Source organism: Octopus sinensis, linkage group LG7, assembly GCF_006345805.1.
Source record: "Octopus sinensis linkage group LG7, ASM634580v1, whole genome shotgun sequence".
Taxonomy (NCBI): domain Eukaryota; kingdom Metazoa; phylum Mollusca; class Cephalopoda; order Octopoda; family Octopodidae; genus Octopus; species Octopus sinensis.
The window spans coordinates 91,562,386-91,589,374 of NC_043003.1; the positions used below are offsets into that span (position 1 = coordinate 91,562,386).

Sequence of the window (26,989 nt, forward strand, 5' to 3'; positions counted from 1 at the left end):
CTAGAAAGAAAAGACAAAATAAAATATAGTAACAACATTTAGAAATGATAAATAAATAAATATATCTATATATGAGAGAAAGAGAGAGAGAACCAATACGAAAGATATTAAAAGAAGCAATACCTGCATCTCTCCTTTCTGTCCAGGAGGACACGGTTTAATAGATAAGCTGCTATGAGTATGAGCTGATTCTTGACTTAAATGGAGAAGAACTTCACAAACGTACTGAACATCTGATTCCAACTGAAAATATGAGAATGATGGAGATTTTGAATGTAGGTTAACACAGAGGAATTCAAATTAGGAAAAAATGAACCCCTTTTGTTTGTATAAAAAAATAAATGTAACACTTTAATAAGCTGATATTTTGTTGTTGAGGAATTATTATAGTTTACGACTGATTATGGTAACAGTATATGGATGTCTGCTGCTTTAATTACCAATATTGCTTTGAATAGCATAGTGGGCATCCTAAAACTCCCCCACCCAAATTCTACCGAGGTTTCCAATGTTTGACAAAGAGAGAATGCTGATGCATTTAGTAAATCTCAAGAAATCATGAAATTAGCAACAACAACAACAGTGGAGATTGCAATGAGAAGAGGTCTTTTGGGCTAAAGTCCCTCATGTTATTTTGGAATTTTTTTTCTTTTTTGTAAACTTGCTGATGCAAGTGCTACCAGTTCAAAGCTCTGCAAATTGGATGCTAGCAAGTTTATGGGGCATCAGGAGAGAATGCATGCTGTTTCTCGATGGCATCATCGCGCACCAGACCCCACTCACTAAATCAACTGGTTATCAGGTTTCACTCAATATTCTTCTAGCCATTGCTCATCATCTCTTTTTAACCAAATCCAGTGGTTTGCCTTTTCCACTGTAGTCTGGATATCACTTGTGGTGGTATTTGCTTTTTAACTTGAGTAAAGCCTAACGATAACAGTCGCCTCACACTTTGTCCAATGAATCTCCTACATCCAACTTCAATTAGAAAACATTCTGCTTTCCAGCTTGCATCTTCACATTCCCTGAGGCGGTTTTCATAACAGTCATTCTTTTAAGCCCCAGCAGCAGCCATGTAATCTTCATGAGGAACTGTTAATTTGACTAGATTTACCACTTGCTTTTTTCCATGAAATTAGCCACAACATAACAGCAGAGACTGCAATGAGAAGAAGCCTTTGGGTTAAAGTTACCCAAGTCTCTTTGGAATACAGTTCAGACACTAATTTAGCAAAAATAAAATATACTTGAGATATTTTCCATTTAAATGAATCTATATGCTCTGCAATGCTTTCTGGACTTAAAATTTCATTGAGTAGACTCTCTCCAAGATGGGTAACAAGTTCGAACAAACCATTCATATCTACTGTTTTCATTTAACTTGTTCTATTTTATCTATTTTTTTATTTTTAAAATTTTGGAGTTAAGTTTACCTTGCTTTGATCCGTCTTTTTCTGGATATTGACAACAACTCCCCAACCAAAATCATCATCAGTATTCTTTACCTAGAAAAGAGAGGCTGATAAGTTAATGAAAATATCATTTCAACATTTAGCCACTTAGCATTTAAAGTGGCCATTTCTGGCACAAACATTCTACGTGTTTTATGTTCAAACTGGCCACATCCAGACTCTCACACCTATACAATATCATTCTAAGAATAAAACAATTCATCATCATTATCATCATTTAGCATCCGCTTTCCATACTGGCATGGGTTAGATGGTTTGACTGGAACTGATAAGCTGGAAAGCTGCACCAGGTTCCAATCTGATTTGGCAATGGTTTCTATGGCTGGATGCCCTTCATTACGCCAACCACTCCAAGAGTGTATTGGGTGCTTTTTACGAGCCAGTTTACATGACAACAGCAGTTAAAATCATGAGCATATGAGATAATGCACAATTAATTCAAAACAAAGTAAATAAATAAGCGTTAAATATCAACTAAATATATATCACAAACCCCAGAAGGTACTTACTTTAATCAAACGTCCTGGCTGTAAAAACTGCAATATGTTCTGTGGTTTTGTGATATAACCTTGGAACTCAACAGCAAGGGCATCAAGCTGCTGCCTAATCTTATAATAAGTTGCTATCTGCTCTTCATTTGGAATTTTCAGGTTATTGTGATCTTTTTCTTGTTTCCGAATATCTACATGGTAAACAAAGGAAAAATATAACATGAGAATGAAACAAAACATTTAAATATTGATATACTCTTTTACCTGCTTCAGCTTGCAAGCTGTAGCCATCTCTGTTGGCCTGCATCTAAAGGTACTGTATAATGGGACTGAACCCAAACCACTTGGTTAAGAAGTGAACTTCTGAACCATACACCTATGCTTGCATCTCTTTCATATATACACACACACACACTTTTATACAATTCATACATACACATGTTCACACAGGCTTCTACACAACATCTGTCTACTGAATTCAACTAACAAGGGATTGATCAACAATGAACCTACGACAGGCTAAAGTGCCACATAGTGGGACTGATCTAGCAGTCACATGATTACAAAGCAAACCTTTTAACCACACAATCATATATTAGGATTTTCTAATTCCTCTTTGAATAGTCAAGCCATGAGATAATTAAAAGTATTAACCTTTTAACATTTAAATTGGCCATATTGGGGCCCAAATATTCAACCTGTTTTACATTCAAATCAGCCAGATACCTCTCACACCTATCCTACAATGTCATTCTAAAAATGTATAATCACATGATTGAAATCTCAAAGCTGTTAGATAATGGATAATTAATTCAAAACAATGTAAATAGATAACCATTACATTTGGCAGAATAATCAGAATGCTAAAGGCTTAACCCTTTCGTTACTAACCCGACCCAAAAATTTTTTGGTTCATAATACCAACCCGGCCGAGAGAACCTATTGTTATTTAAATGTAAATTTGAACCCAAATCTCGTCAGTACATTCATTAAAACATGTGATTTCACATTGTAAATAGTTGAATTATAGTATCCGACATTGCTTGAAGTGATATCTCAATTCAGTGAATTTTGGGAGATTTTTTCCCACATTTTTTTCAGCATCGATTTTTCTTCAACTTTAAAATGGATAGGAGTTTCATGTTATCAAGCATTGATTCCGAATTTAAAACTTTTTCAATGGAAAATAGGGAGATATCGAGAAAAAGAATGAAATAGGTACAAAAGCACGTGGTGTACAAAATAATGAATAGGATATTTTTGTATCCGAAACCGAAAGCAGCAATTCCGAAGAAACAAAGTGGCGATGGCGACAGCAAAGACGATTTTACATCGGAATGAAGTAAAAAAAACTTTTAAAATGTTTTTATTAACAATTTTTCTGAGGAGATAGAGTTTATCTATAGTCTTTCTTAGGAAGTGAAACCATTAGACTTTTATTTTTTTCAGTATGCTAGTTTGAAGCGATCAATGCGGAAACAAATTTACGCAGATTGTAAACAAGCACAAAATGGGGGATCAAATTTCGGAAAATTTGTGAAGCAAATACTGGGTATTGCGTGGATTTAGTTTTTATACAGGGAAAATAATATCAGTCAGCATGGCCTAGGGAATGATGTGGTCTGGAATTTATCACTTCCGTACCATAACCAGGGCCGTATATTATTTTTTTACCGATTTCTTTAGTTCGGTCAAACTTGCAGTGGATTCCAGTATTTCAGTTTATTCCACCTTTATGGTACACCTGTTGTGCATTAAATTCAACTGATGATCTAGTGATGCGCACAATTCTTCTTTATCAAAATTTTGTTGCATACCCATTTGAATATTAGCTGATGATTCATTTTCTACGGTGATGTTTAAACAAAATTTTAATATTTTTACCTTTTGCTCAATTTACCTGGATTTACCTGTAATTAAAATCACTTTGAGACAAAAGTTATGCAATAGAATTGATTAAGAACCCTTTCTTTAATTATGTTCCAAATATCACATTAATATGTTGATAAGTAAAAAAGTCAGTTATTTAATGAAACAAGCCTAGATTCATGATTATTTTAGAATTTAATTGAAACTCATGAGGGGTGTATTTTGGTCAGAAATATAGTAACGAAAAGGTTAATGGTATAATTTGGTGAGATAGATTTTTTTTTTCTAAATCAAGAGTAACAAAATTGTGAATACATACTTTCAAGAAGTTGTGGTATAGTGGCATAGTTTTGGAACTGGTAGAAAGATCGTTCCAACATATATTCAGGATTAATTTCTTCAACTCTCAACAAATTCAGGACCATGTTGTAGGTTAGATGAAAGGCACTATTCAAAGGATCAGCTTCTCCCTAAACAAAAAGGTTTCAATATTTTCCATAACTCAAAATTACTACAAAAGGAAAAACAAAGTATACACATCATCATCACCTTTCTTTAACACACATCTTCCATGCTGGCATGGGTTGAAGGTTTTGACTGGATCCAACAACCCAGAAGACTGTGTCAAGCTCCAAATGCTGCTTTGCATGGTTTCTACAGCTGCATGCCAATCCTAACCACTTCACAAAATGTATGGGGTGCTTTCTTTCATAACACTGACTCTAGTAAGGATACCAAGTAACTTGCAAAACAAAGAAAAGGGAAAAGGTTCCTTGACTGAATGGGGGCGCAGTATTGAATGAAGTGGCTCCATGCCAAGTATTGAAAGGCTCTAGTATGATAGCAAGACAAGAACAGGTGTCTTGCTGAAGAGTAGATACATGACTACCCAGCATTATATAATCAGGAGTGGGAATAGTTGGAAAGAGAGAGATAACAAATGAGGGTGATAAGAAGTCAGTACCTCCATTTAAAAACTGAGACTTTGAAAATAATATGTTGCATAAGGTATGAAACTTGGGAAATTCTGACATTCATGCTTTCCTCAAGTAATAGCACTCATATGATTATGTCTAACACTTCAGAGTAAATTACAAACTCTATTCTAATACAAAAACAGTTTTGCAGCACAACATTTATTCAAAATTACATATATATATATATATATATATATATATAAAAGCAAAAAAATCAAATCAAATCAAATCAAATCAAAATAGATGAACATCAATGGAATTTGTATCCTTGTGGTACCAGTGCCGGTGGCACATAAGAAAACCATCCGAACGTGACCGTAGCCAGTACCGCATCGACTGGCCTCCGTGCTGAGGGCACGTAACAAACACCATCCGAGCGTGGCCGTTCGCCAGCCTCGTCTGGCACCTGTGTCGGTGACACATAAGAAAACACCATCCGAGCATGGCCATCTGCCAGCCTCGTCTGGCACCTGTGTCGGTGGCACATAAAAAAACACCATCCGAGCGTGGCCGTCTGCCAGCCTCGTCTGGCACCTGTGTCGGTGGCACATAAAATCACCCACTACACTCTCGGAGTGGTTGGCGTTAGGAAGGGCATCCAGCTGTAGAAACACTGCCAGATCTGACTGGCCTGGTGCAGCCTTCGGGCTTGCCAGACCCCAGTTGAACCATCCAACCCATGCTAGCATGGAAAGCGGACGTTAAACGATGATGATGATGATGATATATATATATATATATATATATATATATATAACTTAGGTGCAGATATGGCTACATACTTAAGAAGCTCACTTTGCAACTCAAGTTGACTTTGGGTTCAGTTCCATCATCATCATTGTTCGACGTGGTCGAGACAATGGAATTTACCATGCTACGCCAGACTTCACAGTCCATCATAGCATTATGGAGGTCCTGTTGCTGGATGCCTGTATTCCTGGAGATTACATCAGGGTAGGAGAGTGTGCGCCCTCTGGTATTGCGAGTAGATGGCTTCCAGGAGAAGAGTAGAAATTGCCTCGTTTTCAGCTCTACAACAATGTCCAGCAAACTGGACTCTCCTACCTTTCACAAGAGATGATACAGGTGGTAGTTTCCCATATATTTGCATTTTGGTTGGATGACGCTTCCACGAGAGATTTTGAGCTCTCACAAGGAGGCGAGTGTAGGTTCCATCAAACCACCTCTCAAGCTTCTTTGATAATGTCCAGGTTTCTGAGCCATATAGTAGAATTGGTTTGACTGTGGCTTTGAAGATTTCAAGTTTAAAGTCTCTACTTAGATTTGATGACCAGATCTTATGCATGTCATTACAGGCTGACCAGGCCATACCCTTTCTAGTTAGAAAGTCTTTTCCAGATGATGATATGTATGACCCAAGATATTTGTAATCAGAAACCATATTTAAGGGCGCATTGTTGAGAGTATGGATGATGCAATCACTGTTGGACAGGCACTTGTTTATATATTCAGTCTTGGCCTCATTGAGGTAAGGACCTACACAATTTGAGGCTTGTTCGAGAGATTGTAAAAGAGACTGGGCATTGGAGAGAGAATCACTGATAAGAGCGATGTCGTCAGCAAAGTCAGTGTCTGTCAAGTATTCAGCTGGGTGTCTAGAACTTCTTCTAGGTTTTATTTCAAAACCCTTGCCAGAAATGGTATCAACTGACATACGTAGCACAGAGTGTCTTCTACTACAGCCCTAGGCTTTAGTGAATTTAGTAGATGGAAACTGTCAAGAATCCCATCACATATATATCTATGGGTATATGCTTCTTTATATTGACAATGCCTAATAGTTGTAAACAAATGCAATCATCATCCAAGCAGTGTTGTTTGTTTCCAATCTTCTGTGCAAACATGCCTGGTCAAGGGGAAATTATTACCATGCTTGGGAAGGAACAAGTGAAGGTTAATCACAAGAAAGACATCTGGCCAAAGAAAAATCTGCCTTGATGAATTCTGTTTCATCCATGCAAGCATAGAAAAGTGATGATATATGGTAGGAGTTCACCAAAGAATGGTTCTCAGCCCCATCTTATTTATTATAGTCTTCTAGGCCATAACAGAGGAATTTAAGGCAGATTGCCCTTGGGAACTCCTCTATGATGATGACCTCGTTCTTATTGCTGAATCACTACCAGAACTAGAGAGGAAATTTCTGGTGTGAAAGTAAGGTCTGTAAGAGAGTTAATTTAACAAAAACCTAAGTCCTAGTAAGTAGGAAAACAGAAAAATCACTCATCCCTTCAGGAAGATGGCCCTGCTCAATATGAAAAAAATTGTTGGTAGAAGTGTACCCAGTGCAAGATATGGACACATAAGAAGTGCATGCATAAAACAAGTCTCTGTACACTGCATCTACCAATCCCACTTTCATGGAATTGATTGGGCTGGAGCTTTAGTAAAAGTCTCTTCTCTAAGATGTCATACAATAGGGCTGAACACAAAATCACATGGTTATGAAGCAAACTTCATAACCACATAGTCATCCAAAAAGAATATTTATATACACACACATGGAAAAATGGACGGACAGACAGACAAATAAAAAAACAGCCATGTATTTTCTATTTCCCACTGAAATTTTATATTTAATGGACATACATTATTAATAACTTAATGAAATATTTTATTCTAGAGAAAAGAGCAGGAAACTGAATATGTCCAGAGGTAAACAAACAGTAGCAGCCAATAACAATAAATGACATTAAAATTATAATTTATATTTCTCACTTGAACAATATTTTTAGCAGCCATAGGACTCATTTTCTCATCAACCATCAAGATAACAATACCACGGTCATCAATTCCACGACGTCCAGCACGACCACTCATTTGAATATATTCACCAGATGTTATCTAAATTTACAAAAGTAAATAAAAATATTAAAAAATAAAAAAAATAAATATTATGTAAATATATGGAGCTTTAAGAAAAAAGAAAAAGAAAAACCCATTTCCCAGCCTAACATGAACCAGAATGGTTTTCAAAACTAGATACTTGTATGCAACTTAATGAAACAAGAGCTTATACAACAGAATGTTTTAACCCTTTTGATACCAATATACTTGAGACCACTTCTGGTTCAATGAGAGAAACTTTGTTTTATAGTAATCTAAATTAAAACCTTAAATATCCATGTTAATCTATGCTTCAAACACCAGTTTAATAGTGACAAAGTTTTATAAAACTCTAATACAAAACAAAGGCAGAGTATATAAAAAGAAATATAGTAACAAAAGGGTTAACCAACCAAGTCCTTATTGTCAGTATCTATTATGCATTATATTTTTCTAAGATGGTATAAGTTTAGTAGGTTTACACCAGCCTTCCAGATATCTTTGTTGTTTCATGTGAAGTAGACAGTTTTCTCAGATCTAGCCTACTATACTACTACTTCCCAAATATTCCTTGTTTTGTTTCTGCTGTTATTTGATTATTGAGATACTACTAGCTATGTTGCAAAACTGCATGAGGTTTTGGTTCAAGCCTACATATAAGTAGATGCTTTTATTTACAAAAGAACAGAAAAAACAAACAAAAAAACTTACCCATCTAAAATCTTTACCATCAAACTTACGAGCAGAGGTGAATAAAACTGTCCTGGCAGGCATATTAAGACCCATGGCAAATGTTTCTGTAGCAAACAGAGCCTAAAAGGAAGAGAAAAGAAAATGGAGAAAAATTATCTATCATTAATACTGGACTATTTCTTGTACTAAATAAAACATGCAACTAGGCTCACAGAAATGACCCAATTGTTTCAGTATTTAACTACGGAATTTATGATTTAATTCAAATTTTGATGGAGTCAACTATGTTTTTCATCAGTCTGAAGTTAATAAAATAAAGCACCAGTCAAATAGTAAGGCCAATGTAATTATCCTCCTTTTCTCAGGAATTTTCAGCCTTGTGCCTAAATCAGAAAGTATTGTTATTATGATTATTACTGAAAGAGTGGATTGGTACTTCTGGTTCCTTAAATTCTGATTTCAAACCCCATTGGAGTTTGATTTGCCTTTCATACTTTCAGTACCGAGATTTATGATTACTGAAAACTACTAGTTGTGCCCCTAAATCATCATCATCGTCTTAACTCATATCTTCTTCCCTTACTTGAATTCATTAACAGCAAACAAAACAACAGCCTTTTGAATACAGGCAGTGTTATATGCTTCAATCAACCATGAAAGCACGTCCAAGCTTCTTAACATGTTATATAGACTCATAACTATGACCAGGATGTTTATTGCTCAATAGAATAGGGGACCATTACCTTGCTTCATAACAGGTGAGGGTTGGCAACAAAAAGGCTGTAGAAAAAATATGCCTCAAATTCCGTTTGACCCATGCAAGCATGAAAAGCAATGGATGTTAAAAAGATGATGAAAATAAGAAAAAAATTACTGGGTTGGAGCTACCAAATAATGAAGATAACAAATTTGAACAATTAACATGTTTCTATGGTGATTGAACTTTAGCTAGTTTTAAATGTTTTAAAAGGTAAGCAATATTACAAAAATTAATTTAACAAACATACATGAAACAGTATTAGGCCAAAATACTTGTGTATAAAACATTTACAAAGTATATGCAAATGTAGAACAGCATCAGCTGTAATATTTTACAGAGAAACTTCTTAAAGAGATCTGTTAAAAAAAGGTAGTTTCAACATAACTTGGTCTCCTCAGGGACAACACCTCCAGACAGTGTGAGCTATGCTGCAAAATATTTGTTCCAATATAGAAATTGATGAACAATAACTATTTACTGATCTGTGTTAGAAGCAGTACTAAAATACTGGTGTGTAAATGTTATACATATTGGTATTTTGATTAGAAAAATTATATAAATTAATCTTTAAATACAAACCTTGATGAGACCTTCAGCAAAAAGTATCTCAATGGTCTCCTTCAAAAGAGGAAGTAAACCACCATGATGGATTCCAATTCCCTTTTTCAGTAAAGGAAGCACATTTTCAACCTGAAAATATTGTGTCAGAAGAAAAAGTTACCAAAAAATATCTTTTAATCCTATGATAAAATTGTTGTTTGATGTCAAAATACACAGTAAATATTAAAACTTCCTAAATTTAATAACATTTATTTAAGAACAAAAATCATTTCAAAACATTTTCAGCTTATTAGCCAAACTGACATACTTTTAGTGTGACATCCTCTTTTTAAGATATTTTTTTATGGGCAGTGCATGATGAAACTTTCGAGAATTAAGTTGTGAATGCATCATACTGGTAGCAAACAACAGACTAACTTGTAGAGATATTGGCTTTGATTATCTGTGATTTGCTGTGACTGACTGGTCATGCTACAGCAATGATTAGGAGCAGCTGCATTCTATATATTTGTGACATTCAAGTAATTAACCTCTCACTGCTTGTTTCTTTGAGATTTCTCAGGGTTCCAGGAGTGGAGGGGAAGCAAGTTATGGAGACAGCTAGCATTAAAAAGATTACATATTATATCAATGAGAAATGGACATCAGAATTCACTATACTTTGAGTTCTGAGTTCAGATCTCACCTGGCTCTATATTGCTTTTCATTTTTCCATGTGTTAAGCACTGGATTAGATGTATATAGACTACATCCTACAGATGAAGGGTAATGGGAATTATCTAAGATTGAATATTTTAAGTTCTAGAAGCATTATTAGTAAAGCACTAAGGCAGTTAATTCAATACCCAAATAGCATTCATGGTGTTTTCTATTCATTTCAGTTAAAAATATGCAAATAAAGTATTTACAAAACCATAGAATTTTAGCAGAGAAAATAGTAAGACAAAATACATGTTTGTAGAGAAGGGGCCAACAGGGCATTACTTGAAAATCCAAAAATGATTATGAAATTCCTCTTTATTATCACAACTGTGTCAATTAAAACAAAATAAAACAATACTGACCTGTGGCAATTTCTTGTCACTGTCTGACAAACTGTCAATGGCATTATTGAACACTTCCACAACTAAATTTTTTTCCTCGGCTTTAATTGAAAAAAAAGGATTTCAAAATCAATACCAGAAAACTAAACTGTAACACTCAATAATACTTTATATTATTGAATAGAGCTAAGCAAATAATGCCTCTTTAACATGATCACTGCTGTTTATTGAAATTACTTCACCACTCTTCTCCTAACAGAAGGTTAATGAACCTCCGTATTTTTCTTAAGAGATTATTTAGTTATAGCTCCAAAATAATTAACTGATTGAAGGACAAATCATCCACCAGATAGAAACCTAGTGAAGCACATAATATTACCAATAAAAGCTGTAATTTGGTCTCAAAATCCAAGTGAACGGAAATGAGTATTTCCTATGCTTTATATATTCTGTTACTTCAATATTTGCTGTTTTCTTTTTAACTGCTTCACTTTCTTTAGTTAAGATATTGGAAAATTTTGTTTCTATAGAGCAACTGATTAATGTTTTAACAGTTCCACTATTATAGGGGCTCATAAAGAACTCAATTCTTTAAATTTCATACGCGAAATAAATATGACTTCATGATCCTATAATACAAACAGCTTTTTTGCATTTGCTTTGCCAGCAGAATAAATATGTTTCTCAAATACTATGACCAACACATACAGTTCATTTAGCTGAGGACTATGGCTTTGAATTAGGCAAGTGCAAATCATTCTAAATACAGAAAATTTTAATGAAAATATTTTCCTGCAACTGATTTTATTTGATTTGCTGAGGCAAATGTTTCACAACAGAATGTTGAGGAAACAGCCATAATCTTAACTGCTTGCAAGAGAATATAACAATACCCATAGCAGTAACTTAAATATTTTTTGTTTTTGTCTTTCCTTTATTACTCAGAAATCCAATACCTAAACTATTTTCACTCACAGAAGATCTTCACAAAATTTTGGACCAACTTTCAATTTTATCTTACAAGAGCTCACCTTAATAATTATTTGTACAGAATAACATACTTATTGGTATTATTATCTATGGTTGACATCTAATAAAGATTTGGAATTTTTAGCATTACCTACCTATTCCAAACACATTCATGAATGCGGATCAAGTTAAAATAGCTTATACTGAGAATCAAAATTTAGTCACAAATTTAGCTCACTAGTAACATATCACACCATTATGAAAAGAAAACCAATGTGGTATTTACCAGAGTTAAAATCCAGTTTGGTCAGTTGGAGAGCATAAGCTTCACAATCCTTCTTGCTAAAACTAAACACAATTACAGGAGCAAAGTTTCTTTCCATAATCATCTTCACAATTTTGTAGCAGTTGGAATTATCTGAGGTTTCAACAAAAAAAAAAGAGAAACTGTAGGTTTTGATTTGTTTTTAACCCTTCTGATACCAACCCACCTGAGACCGCCTCCACTTCTATGACAAAATCCCTCAATCATCATCATCGTTTAACATCCATTTTCCATGCTAAGGCAAATTTAAGCTAAAATTTTCCACCATAATTTTATGAAAAAACATTTTCAAGTTATACGTTCCAAATATATCTATCTTAATAATGAAAACCTTTGTTACTTCACTTAATTCCTTTTAATTAATTTAAACAGAGTAATTCATTAAAAGTATGGTCATCAAAGGACTAATATATTCAAATAGAAAAGATTTATGAGAAGGAAATGTTTTTAATAAGTTGCTCAACACCAACTAATACTGTTATTAAATAACTTCAAACAAATTAAATTGGGATTATATATATATATATATAAAATCATCATCATTGTTTTAATGTCTACTTTTCCATGATGAGACAGAGTTTTCTCTGACCGGATTTCCTTCTTGTTGCTATCCCCCACCTATTTCCAAGTGATATAATAATCTCTGTCTATCAAAGAATACCTTGCACATGTTTACATGGAATACCAAAACAAAATAACATTGAAATAAGCGTTTTTTGTTTACAATTGTTGCACAACTTCTCAAGAAGCTCAGATATGCATTCATAGGGGAATGTAAGCAAATAACACCATTAGTGAAGGTGTTACTTACAACCAAAGAATGAACACACACACATACATGATGGACTTATTTTAGTTTCCATCTACTAAACCCATTCACAAGGCTTTGGTTTGACCAGTTGGCTATAGTGGAAGATAATTCTGCAAGGTGCTGTGCAGTAGGAGTGAACCTGAAAATTCTTAACCACACAGCTATGCCAGTAACTATTATATATATATATATATATATATAGACACACACACGTCCATATAGAGATTTAACTTACCTCTGACATTGCCTTTCCTTCCACGAAGTCCCATATCTCCTCGAGCGTTTCCCCCAGCTTCTTGTAAAACTTGCATGGCAGTTGCAAAATTCTCTTCTCTAAATTCTCCCTGGCATATGTATATAAGGAAACAGAATATTCAGTTAAACCATTGTGTGTGTGTTTGTTTTAAGCTTTAAAATACCATTATAACAGGGGCATACTTACATTCTCATCTACCACTAAATGAATGCCATCACCACCTGCAGGGAAGATGTAATGTTGCAATGGAGTTGGTCGATAATCAGTGTAAACAACATGACATGGCTGTAAAAAAAATACAAAGATACAAATATAGAAAGTTTGGGGACATATTTTCCATAAGGAGTCAAAAAAAAGGTTTCAAAAGTTAGTTATTTGTTAATTTTGATTCTGCTATCTCTCACAAAATTTTACTGTGGAAGTGGTGCTTAATATGATTGATTTCTGACAGAGTAATTTATCGAGTGGCCTGGCTCTCTGTTGGTTATGATGAGTGTTCCAGTTGGTTCAATTAATGGAACAGCCTACATGTGAAATTAACCTGCAAGTGGCTGAGCACTCCATAGACATGCATATCCTCAACATAGTTTTCAGGGAGATTCAACAAGACACAGAATGTGACAAGGCTGGCCGGCCCTTTTGAAATACAGGTACAACTCATTTTTGCCAGCTGAGTGGACTGAAGCAATGTGAAATAATTTTTTGCTCAAGGACACGATGCACCACCAGGAATCAAACTCATAGCTTAATGATTGTGAACCAAATACCTTAAGCACTAAGTCATGTGCATTTCAATTCATCAAGTAATTCAGATCACTTGTAGTTCAACTATTTATATGTTCACATTCATGTGATATGTTCCTGGACCAGTTGGTTCAAAGAGCTAAGATCAAGCATCTGATATCACACATAAGGATAAATAGTGATAAAGATAGTATGGATATTTCCCATATATCTAAAAAATAATGTACGAATACAAACTTCATATTAGAGATGAAAATATTTAGTTGTAATAGAAAAACTGAGGGTTACAAAGGAAGGTGAGTGAGTATTAATTGGTACTGTTTACAATCTGTACTGTCATCATCATTAACCTCGCTTAACAATTTAGCATTTAAGCTGGCCATATCAGGACCAAATATTTTACTTTTTTTTTATGTTGATAACATTCAAATCTGGCCTCTCACATCTACCCTACAATGTCATTCTAAAAATAAACAGTCACATCATGAATATCTCAAAGCTATGAGACGATGCACGATTAACTGAAAACAATGTAAATAAATAAGCAATACTTTTGACAGTGTAAGTAATCTGAATGCTAAAGGGTTAAACATCCATTTTTCTATGCTTGCATGGATCACATGGAATTTGTTGAGGCAGAGTGATCAAATTAACAACTACTAAGATGAACTTCAAAATCAAGCCCAAACTAAAAATAAAGCAATGTTTAAATGTTCTGACATTAAAATGAGTTCACTACAGAAATGTCCATAAACATCATTGAGAAGATGACAAAGTACCAGGATGGCTCATAGCATGCAGTTCTTGAAAAGACTCGCCTAGCATGGAAAAACTGAGATCCTGTAAGATTGTGTATCTATGTATGCATATGCTGTAAAGTTCCTGGCTTTAAGGGTATCGAGAAAGGCCTAGTTGGAGGCCCAACCTTCTGAGTTCTTTCATTGAGCTTAGAAAAACTGAAGGACTAGTGTAGTAAGTGAGTGAATCTGAGAAGGGAATATGTTGAATAAAATCATAATTAACCGATCCTCTTGTATTTTCTTTTACCCAAAACCAGGAACTTTTCAGCACTCACTCATAAATGTACAACTGCCCCTATCCCTTTCCTACTCAAAACATTCCCACTGCCATGTACTAGTCTGCTGTTGTAGTGAAATGTGAGCAGAAAAGCAAACTTCAGTTCTTCCCCACCAATACCACTTACCCCTCTTACCATCTGGAATCATTTCACTGTTATGCATCTTTAACACTTTCTTTTCCATCTACATTTTAGATTGATCACCTTCCTCATCCACCAAATTATTTCTCTTCCCACCCATCAGTCACTTCCTTCTCCATTCACTACATCGCCCCCACACTCTTACGACCTACTCCTCAACCATATATGAATTTCCCTCTCTTTTTCACTCCTTGTCTTCTCTCCACTATTCTTCACACCACCACTACGCCCTCTTTTCTGCACTGTCAGTCACCTCTTCTCTCCTATTAATCATCCCTCAACATTTGTTCATAATATTCACCATCTCCTACAACTGCTACCCACCCACACTTCCACTCACCACATATCTTGAGGTCCACCCTGATAGCTTATCATCATTATTTTTCTCTCCAGTTCCACTGTCCACTCCCACCCCTTCTATAGCTATGTAAATCCCCTACAATAAGAAACTTGTTCTCTTCTGGCCTTTTCTCTTTCACCTTAACCCTTTATCCCATAGCATAAATCTGCCTCCCTCTCTACTAAACTTCACATAGTCAAAGGGGATGTTAGTCTTGCAGGCTGCATAGTGACTTCACTAGTGGTCATGTGACAAAAAAAAAAAAAAAAAAGAGGGACCCAGTAGACACAGTAAAGCAGTTGATGTTAGGAATTTCAACTGTAGAAATTATGCTGGAGCAGACATCAGGGCATAATGCAGACTCTGGACCCATCAGATCCTGCCAGCTAGTCCAACCCAGACAGCATGGAACATGGACATTAAATGATAAGGATAATTAATCTATAAGTACATTAGTCCATAAACATGACAACATACAATCTCAAATATTTCCAGAATTCTTCCCTTACCTGGTTATGAAGATGACATATCCACTCAGCAAATTGTCGTGCATTAGGGATAGTGGCTGATAGAAATACATAGTGTACATTATCAGGAAGAAGAATAATGGTTTCTTCCCAAACAACACCTCGTTCTGCATAGAAACAAAAGGAATTTAAATGATAGAAGAAAGTATTATTGAGAGAGAGAGAGCTGTAACAGGATTACAGGCAAGATAACAAACAAAATCACTGAGTCAAAGGAAAAAGAGCAATAATAAAAGTAACACACCTTTATCTCTCATATAATGAATCTCATCAAATATCACCCAAGCAACTTCTCTCATGATCTCTGACCCTCGATATAACATACTTCTCAAAATCTGTGGAGAGAATGTTATTGTAATTACTATAATGCTTGTCAGTATTAAAATGTAATTGTTTATAATTAACAAAGAAAAATAAAGAGCTGATATATAGATGTATTGGTAAGAAGTGTCAAAGCATTTGAAGATGCAGAGAATAAGCTAACAGACAAGAAAACCTATACATTTCATTGCTGTTTCAAATGTAAATATATAAAATTTCTAATAAAAATACTTGAAAAACAAGCTTCTTACATAAAAATTATCATCATAATGGAAAGTTTTAATTTTGATATGAATATGTTAAAACAGGCAGGTTTTGAATCACAAAACCAGAAATGGTCTCAATTAGGTTAGTATCAAAAGGGTTAATTTGATTGTTTTGTAAGTTATATCCATCTGACTTGAATCGTATTACATTTAACCCAAAATAAACAACAGATCCTAATATGTTAAAAATGATTTGCAAGGCAGTAAAAATTTTATAACCTGCCAACAATTAAAGTGTCTTCAATATCTCTCTCTGGTTCATTGACCTAGAGGTATAAAAGATAAAACTGAACTTCAAGACGTTGTTTTAATTTACCTTATGTAGTATGGCATCAGAAATATTTCAGAAGGCAAGTAAAACGATGACACCTTGTCAAGGACAACAATATATGTGAAATAACTAATAATTAAAACAAGGCTGTTGATACAGCTTAGCTTCAGCTGTACTAAAATCATAAAAATTTCAAACTTAAGTGCTAGTCAACAACTTTCTGAAGACCTAGGAATATGATGTTCATGACTTTCTGAAAGACTTAGATTTCAACTCGAAATTAAACTTTAACTCAATTCACAGGATTTCTTACTCTACTGCAATTGTTACTAAGCTACAAATAACAACAAAATTATTTCTCTGTACAGCTATTAAATCTTCAGTGTAAATGAGCTTCTGCAATAAACAAAACAAATTAAAGAAACTTACTTCAGTTGTCATGACTAAGCAACTAGCAGTTGGGTTGATAGTTACATCTCCGGTCATCAAACCAACATCTTGAAACTCTTCAAACAGTTCTCGATATTTCTGGTTGCTTAATGCTTTAATAGGAGATGTGTATATAACACGTTGCTTCTTTTGGAGTGACATTGCAATGGCATAGCTGGAAATATAAATTGATAAATTCTCATTCTAACTGAAGACAAGAATAAATTTATCAAAGCATACACAAACATGGTAGTAGTTGCTGCCACTCCACTGTCAAACCTGATGCAGCTTTCTAGCTTGCCAGCTCATGAAACCATCCAACCCATGCCAGCATGGTAAATGGACATTAAATGACAATGATAATAATTTTTTTCCATCTGGTTTGGGTTGGATGGACCAGCAAATACAGCATTTCACCATGAATCTCAATCCTACATCTTTTCTTTGAGGCTCAATGCTCTGATTTCTGGCTTACAATAATTTCATCCTAAGCCATCCTTCAACTGCTATACCACTGATCATTATCATAATTTAACATAAATGTTCAAAGCTGGCATGGGTTGGATGGTTTAACAGGCTCCAATGCTTCCAAAAACTGCATTATACTGCAATGTGCCCTTTAGCATGGTTTCTACAGCTGGATACCCTTCCTAACACCAACTATTTTACAGTATTTATTAAATGCATATTTCATGGCACCAGTACTCGTGAGGCTGCCATGCAGCTTGCATTACTAGGAACCCCAAAAGAAGCAGCTTTATGCTAGATGAGGGGTTAACGTATGAAATAAGAAGCCATAGCAGAACAGGTTTCTTGCAGTAGAGAAACTACATGGCTACTCACATTGTAGAAAAGATAGGTGTGATTGGGACTGGGCTGAAAAGAGATAAAAATAGTGATGATGAGGTGTCTGAGCGGACCCTCAAAGTAGAAGTGGAGTAGAGGCTGTAAGAGTGTATGGAGGATGACAGATGGGTTAGGGTGAGGGGTTGAATATAATGAATGAAAAATAAATGGTGACGAATAAGGGGAGTTAGGAAGAGTAAATGACGACTCTAAAGTGGGCTCGAGAGATGAATGCAGAGAATGGTTGATGGGGGTGAACAGCAGCAGAATAATAATGCTCAATATAGTAAAGAGAGGAAGGATGAGAGATGCCATGTAAGTGAATAGGTTGCAACAGTGTTGCAAGAGGTGGGGGGAGACAGTTAGGCAGTGTGAAACATGGTGATAGGTAAAGAAAAATAATTTAGAGCCCCCTGCATATCCAAACCAACGCCGATATCTCTCCCATATTTCTAATGCCCACTCATTTTCTTAACTCACACACAACCGTAAAATATTTTGTTGTTTCCAGACAGGGCACTTAATTTCATATACTTCAGTCCATCCAATCGTGAAGATTAAATGCCAGACACCAACAAAAACAGACCAACTGTTCTATCTAGAAAATTTACTCACACTAAATCTCTATTTTTCAGTTGGAATCTAAAGCAGGGTTATTTCTACCATATGTTAAAAGCTACAGATTAAACATCAATTTCCAATATTGGCACAGGTTTACAAATTTGTAGTAAGTGCAATTGACTGAAATAATTGTATTTACTTGTGCTTAAATGGCACTATTAATACTGAGAGGTAATATTTATCCCCTCTTAACATGGAGGTTCTTTTAGAACAAACTATACCATGCTATTACAAGAGTATATTTTGTACCAAAAAGCCAATCTGGGAGTTTCTCCCATGGTAACTACTGCATTGTAGTTTGTTCTAATAGAACGTCCACATTTAAGTGGGGATAAATTTTATACTTGATTTAAGTGAAGAACATGGAGGAGTGGGTGAGGCAAATTAATACATGGAGCAAAGCTATATCTATGAAGGCAGAAAATTTTATACCAAGATTTAACCCTAAATTAGGTGTACAACTTATACATGAGCAAATACAGTACCTTAGTAGGTGACAAATACTTATTTCAAGGATACCTGTGAATGAAACATTTCAACATCTAACTTACAAATAAATAATTGTAAGTCAAGGAATTAATGATTTTTGTTAATCTAAAATTTTTTATACACTTGTAAAAAAAAGTACTGTAAATTAAGGAGATCTCAAACTGTAATACTTACACAGCAACAACTGTTTTGCCAGCTGATGTGTGTGCAGATACCAATACAGACTGGTTGTTTTCTAAACATAAAAGTGCTTCCTTTTGGAATGGATCAAGAATAAATGGAAATTCCTGAGCAGGTTTTTCAGGAGGAGGTTTCAAAGGAACAAATTCTTCATCAGGAGGTAGAGCAACCTGTACAGAGAGAAAGAGAGAGAAATTTAAAACACTTTCAATGTTATTATGAAAGCATAATCATTTAAGAAGCTGTCGTAATAAATTAAATGCTGAGATACATGATAAAAAAAAACCCATTAATAGCAGTATTTAAATGATAATAAGTAATGCTCTATTGCATTTTTCAATAAGAGAATTTCAACAAATTGGTATTTTAATGCTTTTTTCACCATAATTCTATTGAAATACATTATCTTTCTAGCAATTAATTACAAAAATAATGAAATATTTAGTAAAATAATTGTTGTTGTTAAGCTGGTGCTTGGGACATAATTTAACAGGAAATATTGATAGAAAGATGGATTGTATCTAAGAAGCAGGAGTGGCTTTGGGCAGGTTAGTATCAAAAGAATTAAATAAAGTGGCAAGCTATGTAAAAAGACAAAAACATGTCTTGAGCCGTAACTCTAGCCAGCTGTTTTATTAAATCAATTTAGAAAGGAATCACAAATACTGTAAGGCCAAAGATAGGCTGCCGCAACATAGACCAAATGGTAAAGAAAGTCAAAAGAAGTGTATGTTGGTGTGCTGCGAGAGAAATTAAACTAACATTTTAGGTTGAAAGCCTCAATTGAAGGATTATCAAATTGTTGCAGAGCATGCCTGTTTGTGTGTATGCACACATGTAGCTAGTACTTCAAAATCTGTATCAACATTGGAGTGCAAAAAATACAGAATTTCTCTACAGAAACTTAAGGCATCATCGTCATTTACCATCCACTTTTTCATGTTTGCATGGGTCTGGTGAAATTTGTTGAGGTAGATTTTCAACAACCAGATGTGCTTCCTGTCACCAACCCTCAATATTTCCCAGATATTGTCCAGATATGCCCAGATATGTCTTTAATGGAAAACTGAAAACACCACTTGTATTATGGTGATGCTTGTTTACAACCATCATGTGATGTCAAAACAAGAATACACAAAAACATATGTGCATGCAGACACACACACACACACATATATTAACAAGCTTCTTTCATAAGGCGGCGAGCTGGCAGAAATGTTAGCACACCAGGCGAAATGCTTAGAGGCATTTCATCTGTCTTTTTGTTCTGAGTTCAAATTCTGCCAAGGTTGACTTTGCCTTTCATTCTTTTGGGGTCAATTAAATAAGTACCAGTTACGCACTGGGGTCAATGTAATTGACTTAATCTTTTTGTCTGTCTTTGTTTGTCCCTTCTATGTTTAGCCCCCTGTGAGCAACAAAGAATAAACAAGCTTCTTTCAGTTTCCATCTCCTAAATCCACTTGCTAGGTTTGATTGGCTTGGGGCTACAACAGATGATACTTGCTCAAGGTATCATGCAGAACATAATCTCCAAGAAACTGATGAATTGGGTAAAAAGGGTAGGGACTGGACCAGGTTGTTAAAAATAATCTAAGAGAACTCAAGTATACAAAGCATTGCTTAATATGGACAAATGATAAAAAAAGCTTAAAGAACTGAAGACTTGTCAAAAAAAATGAACAAAAAATAATAAGGGAACATCATCTAACTGTACAAAATGTATTACCTCATGTGTGCAAGACTCCAAAGTCTCAACTTTGTGGACCTGGATACGAGGCATAACTTCTGCAGCTGCACTAAAAAGAGAAAATTAAAATCAAGTTCAGTTTTAAGAGTTTGTAATCATTACTGCCATCATACACAAATTGGAAAAATGAAGTTAGAAAACATGAACATAAAATATAATGTACCACTATAATAAGGCTACTATGCTGTCTAGACCTACACTTTACAACAATATTTCTCACACACCTACTCAACACCTTTTCTGTTCCTCTATCTCTATTCTCTCTCTAATAGTCACCTTGCAAAAGATTGAGTTTACCCGTACAAATTTATTAAAACATAGTATCTACAGAATAGAAATTAAATCCAAAATTTGTTGATATCTTAAAAACAGAATTGCTTCAACCAGATCTGCCTCCATAGAAACCCTTAAATCTAATTTATTTCCAGTGATGAAATAAATAAAACAAAAAAAAAGTCAAATTAGTATTTTTGAAGTTATAAATTTTAATACATTATATTTTACATTTAGTTGGAGTCAGTATATTTTCACCGATTCCTGTAAAATACTAAATATTACCAACTTGAACTCCACGGCTTTGCCTAGAACTAATGATAAACAACAGCTATGAGGTTAAGTGGATCAAATCCTTACATTCATTATTTTTAGGGGTTCTTTTTGTTTTAAATACCCCCAAGAACTATTTAAAATGTTGCTGCTTATCTAAATTTTTAAAAGCTACCCAATTCATGTTAGCATGGGAAACAGTTTTAAAAGATAGAAATGAAATTGAGTAAAAAGTTTACAGATATTTTTACAAAATTGTTTGAAGGAACTCAATACTTACGCAAAATCCTCATGGTCAGATTTCAATTTCTTGGAACTAATCACATCAGGGTTGTCAATCTCTCGCTTTTTAACGATACTTCTGAGTAAATCCTCAGCCCTGAATAAGTTAAATTAATGCAAATAATCACAATCATTTTTATGAAATATTTAATTACTTTAAGAATTTACAAACTTTTTCACTGACACTTATTATAATGGTGTTTATGATCACAGAGTTATTAATTCAAATCAAGCTACAGCTGGTGTCAGCCGCCACTTCAAATGGTCTCACAAATTGCTATGTCTTTGGATGATGTATATGTACCATGTAAATATGAATGAGGAAAACAGTATGATTGAGGCAAGGTGAAGGAGAAATGGGAGAGTAATGACAGAGAGTAAGTGAGTCACTAATTAGAAATTATGTTTGCTGGCAAGAAAGAGTGCAAGTGACAGGTTGTTGGGATAGCAATGGTAAAACAGTGATGTCAATTTCAGGTGGCAAGCTGGCGAAATTGTTAGCACACCAGGTAAAATGCTAAGCAGCATTTGGTCTGTCTTCACATTCTGAGTTCAAGCTCCATTGATGTCAATTTTGCCCTTCATCCTTTTGGAATCGATAAAATAAGTACCAGTTGAGCACTGTGTGTGTGTGAGGGGGGGAGTGACTTATCTCCTCCCCTGAAATTGCTAGCCTTGTGTCAAAATTTGAAACCAATGACAGAGTGATCTGAAGGAGAGGAAAGGGCAGCTAGTAGTACAGGAAGTAAACAGAGGGGTGTATTGAGGAATGGCAATCCCTTGTTACTCAGGCAATGGTGACTGGAGAAATACATATGAACAATACGCAGGTGGCCAAGTGTAGCAAACAGAAGAGACAGACAACATAAGTGAAGATATTAAAAAGACAAGAGGGGCAGCAGATGGTGACTTAGAAAGAATAAACTAAATAAAAGTCCAAACCTCCACCATTATCCAAATTTTAATGTGCATTTCACCATGTTTGCCCAAGTGGAAAGGTTTTCTTCAGCATTGCCAAATGTCATAACCTTTTATCATCTTTATGAGGTGCAATATCTTGAAATTTTGTCTTCACCACTCCATCCCAAGTTTTTCTCAGGCTTCCTTTTCCCAAAGATTCCATTCACTTCAAGTGTGTGATACTTTACACAACCATCACAAGTTGTGGGAGTCAAGTATAACATTTTCAAATAACCAATGCTTCTTTGCAATCTTCTGCAAAGACTTGATTCAACACAGGTAGTGCATTCAACAAATTTTTGCCTGGACATATTAAAGTTATGTAGTCTACTTTTCAGACATCGAGTAAAAAAGGGAAAGGATCTGACAAAATGTGAAGATAATCAACAACTCAAAGGGAAATCGCAAATATGACTTCAATGGTTCCAAATCAATTTGTTGGATCTTAAACACCAAACCTTTCTTGCCATTATGACTATCTTCTTTTTTCTTCCCTTTCAGAACACCAGAAAGTTTATTAAAAGATTAATTTGGATTCCTTCATCAATTGTAGCACTTTCATTAAATCATATCCACCCGTCGAAGAAAGTCTAAGTAAAAAATTTGTGCAATTTGTAGCAATGTTTAAAGCTAATCTTATACTGGCACTAAACAAGACCTCGCAGAAATGAAGTTTTACGGTTTGGTAAGTGGCAATTTTTTGAAGTCTTGCTTTGCAAATGTACAAAATGCCTTGTGCATGAAGAACTATTAAAAATTAGACTTTTTTTAAGTTCTTAAAGCATGTAATTAAAAGAATTTGTCAAACACTCAAGAAGCAAAAAAAAAAACACGAAACATTTAATGGTATAATAGTCATTATAAACAAACAAACAGTAAACAAAAGATTATCTCTACGGGAAATGATTGTATCAACTGATATTTCACAAAAACTTTATGCTAATATCCTTTAAAAGCTCTTAATCTTTGGATCTCTATTTGGTACCCATATGTGCTGGGTTTAGTATTTTAAAAAATGGGCCTCCTAGCTTCTGAAACGCAATCGAAATGTACCTAAAAATAAAAAATACACGCGACAAATTCTAGGGCAATTTTAATTTGAAAAATGCTTTCGTTACAAAACAACATACAAAAAAAGCTTTAATACCCTTTCAAAGTACACAAATAGTAATGAAAGGGGCCATTAAGAATTTTCTTGAAAATTACGTTTGAGCTAATTTTTGTATCAAAAATTATTTCTTAAAAAAAGTTTTCTTTTAACGTTATATAAGGGCAGAAAAGAAATTTGTTCTTTCATTTTCATTTCATTAGATAACTGTTTAATCGGTCGGCTTCGAACGGATTAGAAACGGACTATATGAAAGTCAAATGGACGGTTTAATAAGACACAATTATTGAAACTTTACAAATTTGTATAAAATAGAATTATAGTAAATTTAACATTTTTAGTACTTGAAACGACGAAGGGGAAAATGGGACATGTACAACACGTGACAATATGAGAACGCATAAATATGAATATTATTTAATAATCATTATCAAGTTGAATCTTACCTTTGTGTATCATCAACCGATATTTTCTCTTCTTCATTTTTCTTTTCAGTTACTTTAGAATTATCAGCTTTCGACTCAAAAATATCGAAAAGATCGTCTCCGAAGGTGGACGCCATCTTCCAAATTACGGATGTGGCTTCCGGAAGTGACGGAAACAAGGGCGATAACCAAACAAAATATGTATTACTTTCATATTAATATAAAAACTGTATTAATTTATGGCTGTACCTATTTATTATAAGGCAGTGAGCTGGCAGAAACGTTAGCACGCCGGGCGAAATGGGTAGCCGTATTTCGTCTGCCGTTACGTTCTGGGTTCAAATTCCGCCGAGGTCGACTTTGCCTTTCATCCTTTCGGGGTCGATAAATTAAGTACCAGTTACGCACTGAGGTCGATGTAATCGACTTAACCCGTTTGTCTGTCCTTGTTTGTCCCCTCTGTGTTTAGCGCCTTGTGGGTAGTAAAGAAATATAATTATTATAAGGCGGTGAGCTGGCAGAAGCGTTAGCACGCCGGGCGAAATGCTTAGCAGTATTTTGTCTGTCTTTACGTTCTGAGTTCAAATTCTGCCGAGGTCGACTTTGCCTTTCATCCCTTTCGAGTTCGAAAAATTAAGCACCAGTTGTGTACTGGGATTGATCTAATCGACTTAATCCCCTACCCCAAAAAATTTCGGCCCTTGTGCATCCTTTTGGGGTTGATTAAATAAATACCAGTTACGCACTGAGGTTGATGTAATCGACTTAATCCCTTCCTCCAAATATGAGGCCTTGTGCATCTATTAGAAAGGATTATTTCTATTATCAACACTATAAATATAAGCAGTATGCTAAACTCAATGTCGTTTATGTAATTTCGCCCCAAATTGATGTTGGGTTTTACTTCATCTGATGTTGATAAGATGAATATCTCTAGATCTCTGTCGGTCAAGGGTCGAAGTTTGACCATAAATCTGCACTTGTGGATCTCATCTCTAAAGCAAAAATCTTTAATGAAGACCAGTAGTTTTCCAAGCAGCACCCCTCCCCTCTTCTTGCCATCATTAAGACTGTTTTTCACAGGAGGCGAGCTACTCTTCCAGTGTAAAGATTGAAAAGTGGGGTGGTTGATAACTTGCCATGTTTAATAAAACTGAGATAGTTTTAAACTTTCTAAACTTGTCCGTCCTTACAAAAGAACTATTATCAATGTAAACCATTTTGTTTTTTCTTTAATAAGGATGAAGAAGGACAATTTTTGGGTGGTAGTGGTGAGAGATGGACTGATTTATGTCATTTTGAGAACACTTGATTCAAGGGAGAGGAATGGGCTAATACAGCTTGGTTCTAGTGTTGTATTTGAGCTCAGAACACGAAAAATCTGGAATAAATACTGCAAGCAATGTCTGCCCTAAACTCCAACAATTCTGCCAATTCACTGACCAGAAGGATGAAATGCAAAGTTGACCTCAGTGAGACTTGAACTTGGAAAATGAAAAACCAATGCATTTTCTGTGATTCTACCAATCCATCTTAACACACACATACATGCAGTCTTTCATCTGTTAGTTTTATATTCGTTTTTTTTTTTTCCCTCAACTGACATAGAGTACTTGCTTCAAGTATTACATAAATCAAACCCAGTATTACATGGTTGTACCTACAAACAGGAAGAGTGCAAATTTCAGTGGAAAGAATAATGATAAATGACCCAAGTGTCTATAATAAGATTGTAGGGTAGAGGATGTAAGAAGATATCCAGAGAGAGAGAGGAGCACATGAGAATAGCAAAATCTTTATCAGTTCAAACATGTAGAAATTGTTGTAATAGTTGGAGAAGAGGTTGACATAAGAGACAAGATGTCTTTGAGCCAGAAATTATAGTACACAGGTGATTAAACCTTTGTTGGACGATATCTAGGATTCTTGTGTGAGTAGCAACAGCAGTAGTAGCTAACATATATGAAATGAATTAATTCCATTTATGTATCTGCAAAACTTGTATGTGAAACTCAGAGTAACGATGAGGTGAAGCAAAAGTGAGGATAAAAGATGAATAGAACTTTATGGTCCAAAAACGGAAAACAAACAGCTCCTTGATATCAAGCTGTCAGACATCATTGGGCTTCGAACAAAAGCTAAAAGCCATTATACTAGGGGGAACTGAAAAATTCCTGGCTTTAAGGGTATTGCAAAAGGCCTGATTGGAGGCCCAACCTTCTGAGATCTTTTACAGGGCTTAGAAAAACGGAAGAACCACTTCAATAAATGTGTGAATCTAAAGGGGAAACTGATCCTCCTGTATTTTCTTTACCCCAAAGCAGAAACTTTTCAGAACATCCTTAATCCTTATATACACACACACACACACACATATATATATATATACATATGTATAAAAATAATATAGAATTTATCGACAGCACTTTCACACACTCTCTCTATGTCTGTCTGCATTCATAGAGAGAATTATTATCGCCACCACCACTGCTCAATCATGAGAACAAATATTATGAATCAGATATTTATTGGGTTAATTTATATGTGTGTGCGTTCTATATATAAATATTTATATATAATGTATATATACA

The 26,989-nt window shown here is 34.8% G+C and overlaps 1 protein-coding gene across 1 annotated transcript in view; it reads right to left on the bottom strand.

Annotated features, from left to right (window-relative positions):
* Positions 1 to 24,583, bottom strand: part of LOC115214013 (exosome RNA helicase MTR4) — a 37,949-nt gene extending 13,366 nt beyond the window's left edge. The window contains exons 1-18 of the mRNA XM_029783027.2: positions 24,420 to 24,583; positions 21,904 to 22,002; positions 21,057 to 21,126; positions 19,322 to 19,497; positions 17,192 to 17,366; positions 16,149 to 16,239; positions 15,887 to 16,011; positions 13,261 to 13,359; positions 13,054 to 13,162; positions 11,969 to 12,100; positions 10,735 to 10,814; positions 9,689 to 9,799; positions 8,368 to 8,469; positions 7,549 to 7,674; positions 4,152 to 4,302; positions 1,982 to 2,154; positions 1,434 to 1,505; positions 124 to 243 (exon numbers count right to left, since the gene is read on the bottom strand). Of these exons, the coding sequence (XP_029638887.1) occupies positions 124 to 243; positions 1,434 to 1,505; positions 1,982 to 2,154; positions 4,152 to 4,302; positions 7,549 to 7,674; positions 8,368 to 8,469; positions 9,689 to 9,799; positions 10,735 to 10,814; positions 11,969 to 12,100; positions 13,054 to 13,162; positions 13,261 to 13,359; positions 15,887 to 16,011; positions 16,149 to 16,239; positions 17,192 to 17,366; positions 19,322 to 19,497; positions 21,057 to 21,126; positions 21,904 to 22,002; positions 24,420 to 24,535 (2,127 nt within the window). The 5' untranslated portion in view covers positions 24,536 to 24,583. The remainder of the gene's footprint in view (positions 1 to 123; positions 244 to 1,433; positions 1,506 to 1,981; positions 2,155 to 4,151; positions 4,303 to 7,548; positions 7,675 to 8,367; positions 8,470 to 9,688; positions 9,800 to 10,734; positions 10,815 to 11,968; positions 12,101 to 13,053; positions 13,163 to 13,260; positions 13,360 to 15,886; positions 16,012 to 16,148; positions 16,240 to 17,191; positions 17,367 to 19,321; positions 19,498 to 21,056; positions 21,127 to 21,903; positions 22,003 to 24,419) is intronic.
* Between the last annotated feature and the right edge of the window lie 2,406 nt (positions 24,584 to 26,989).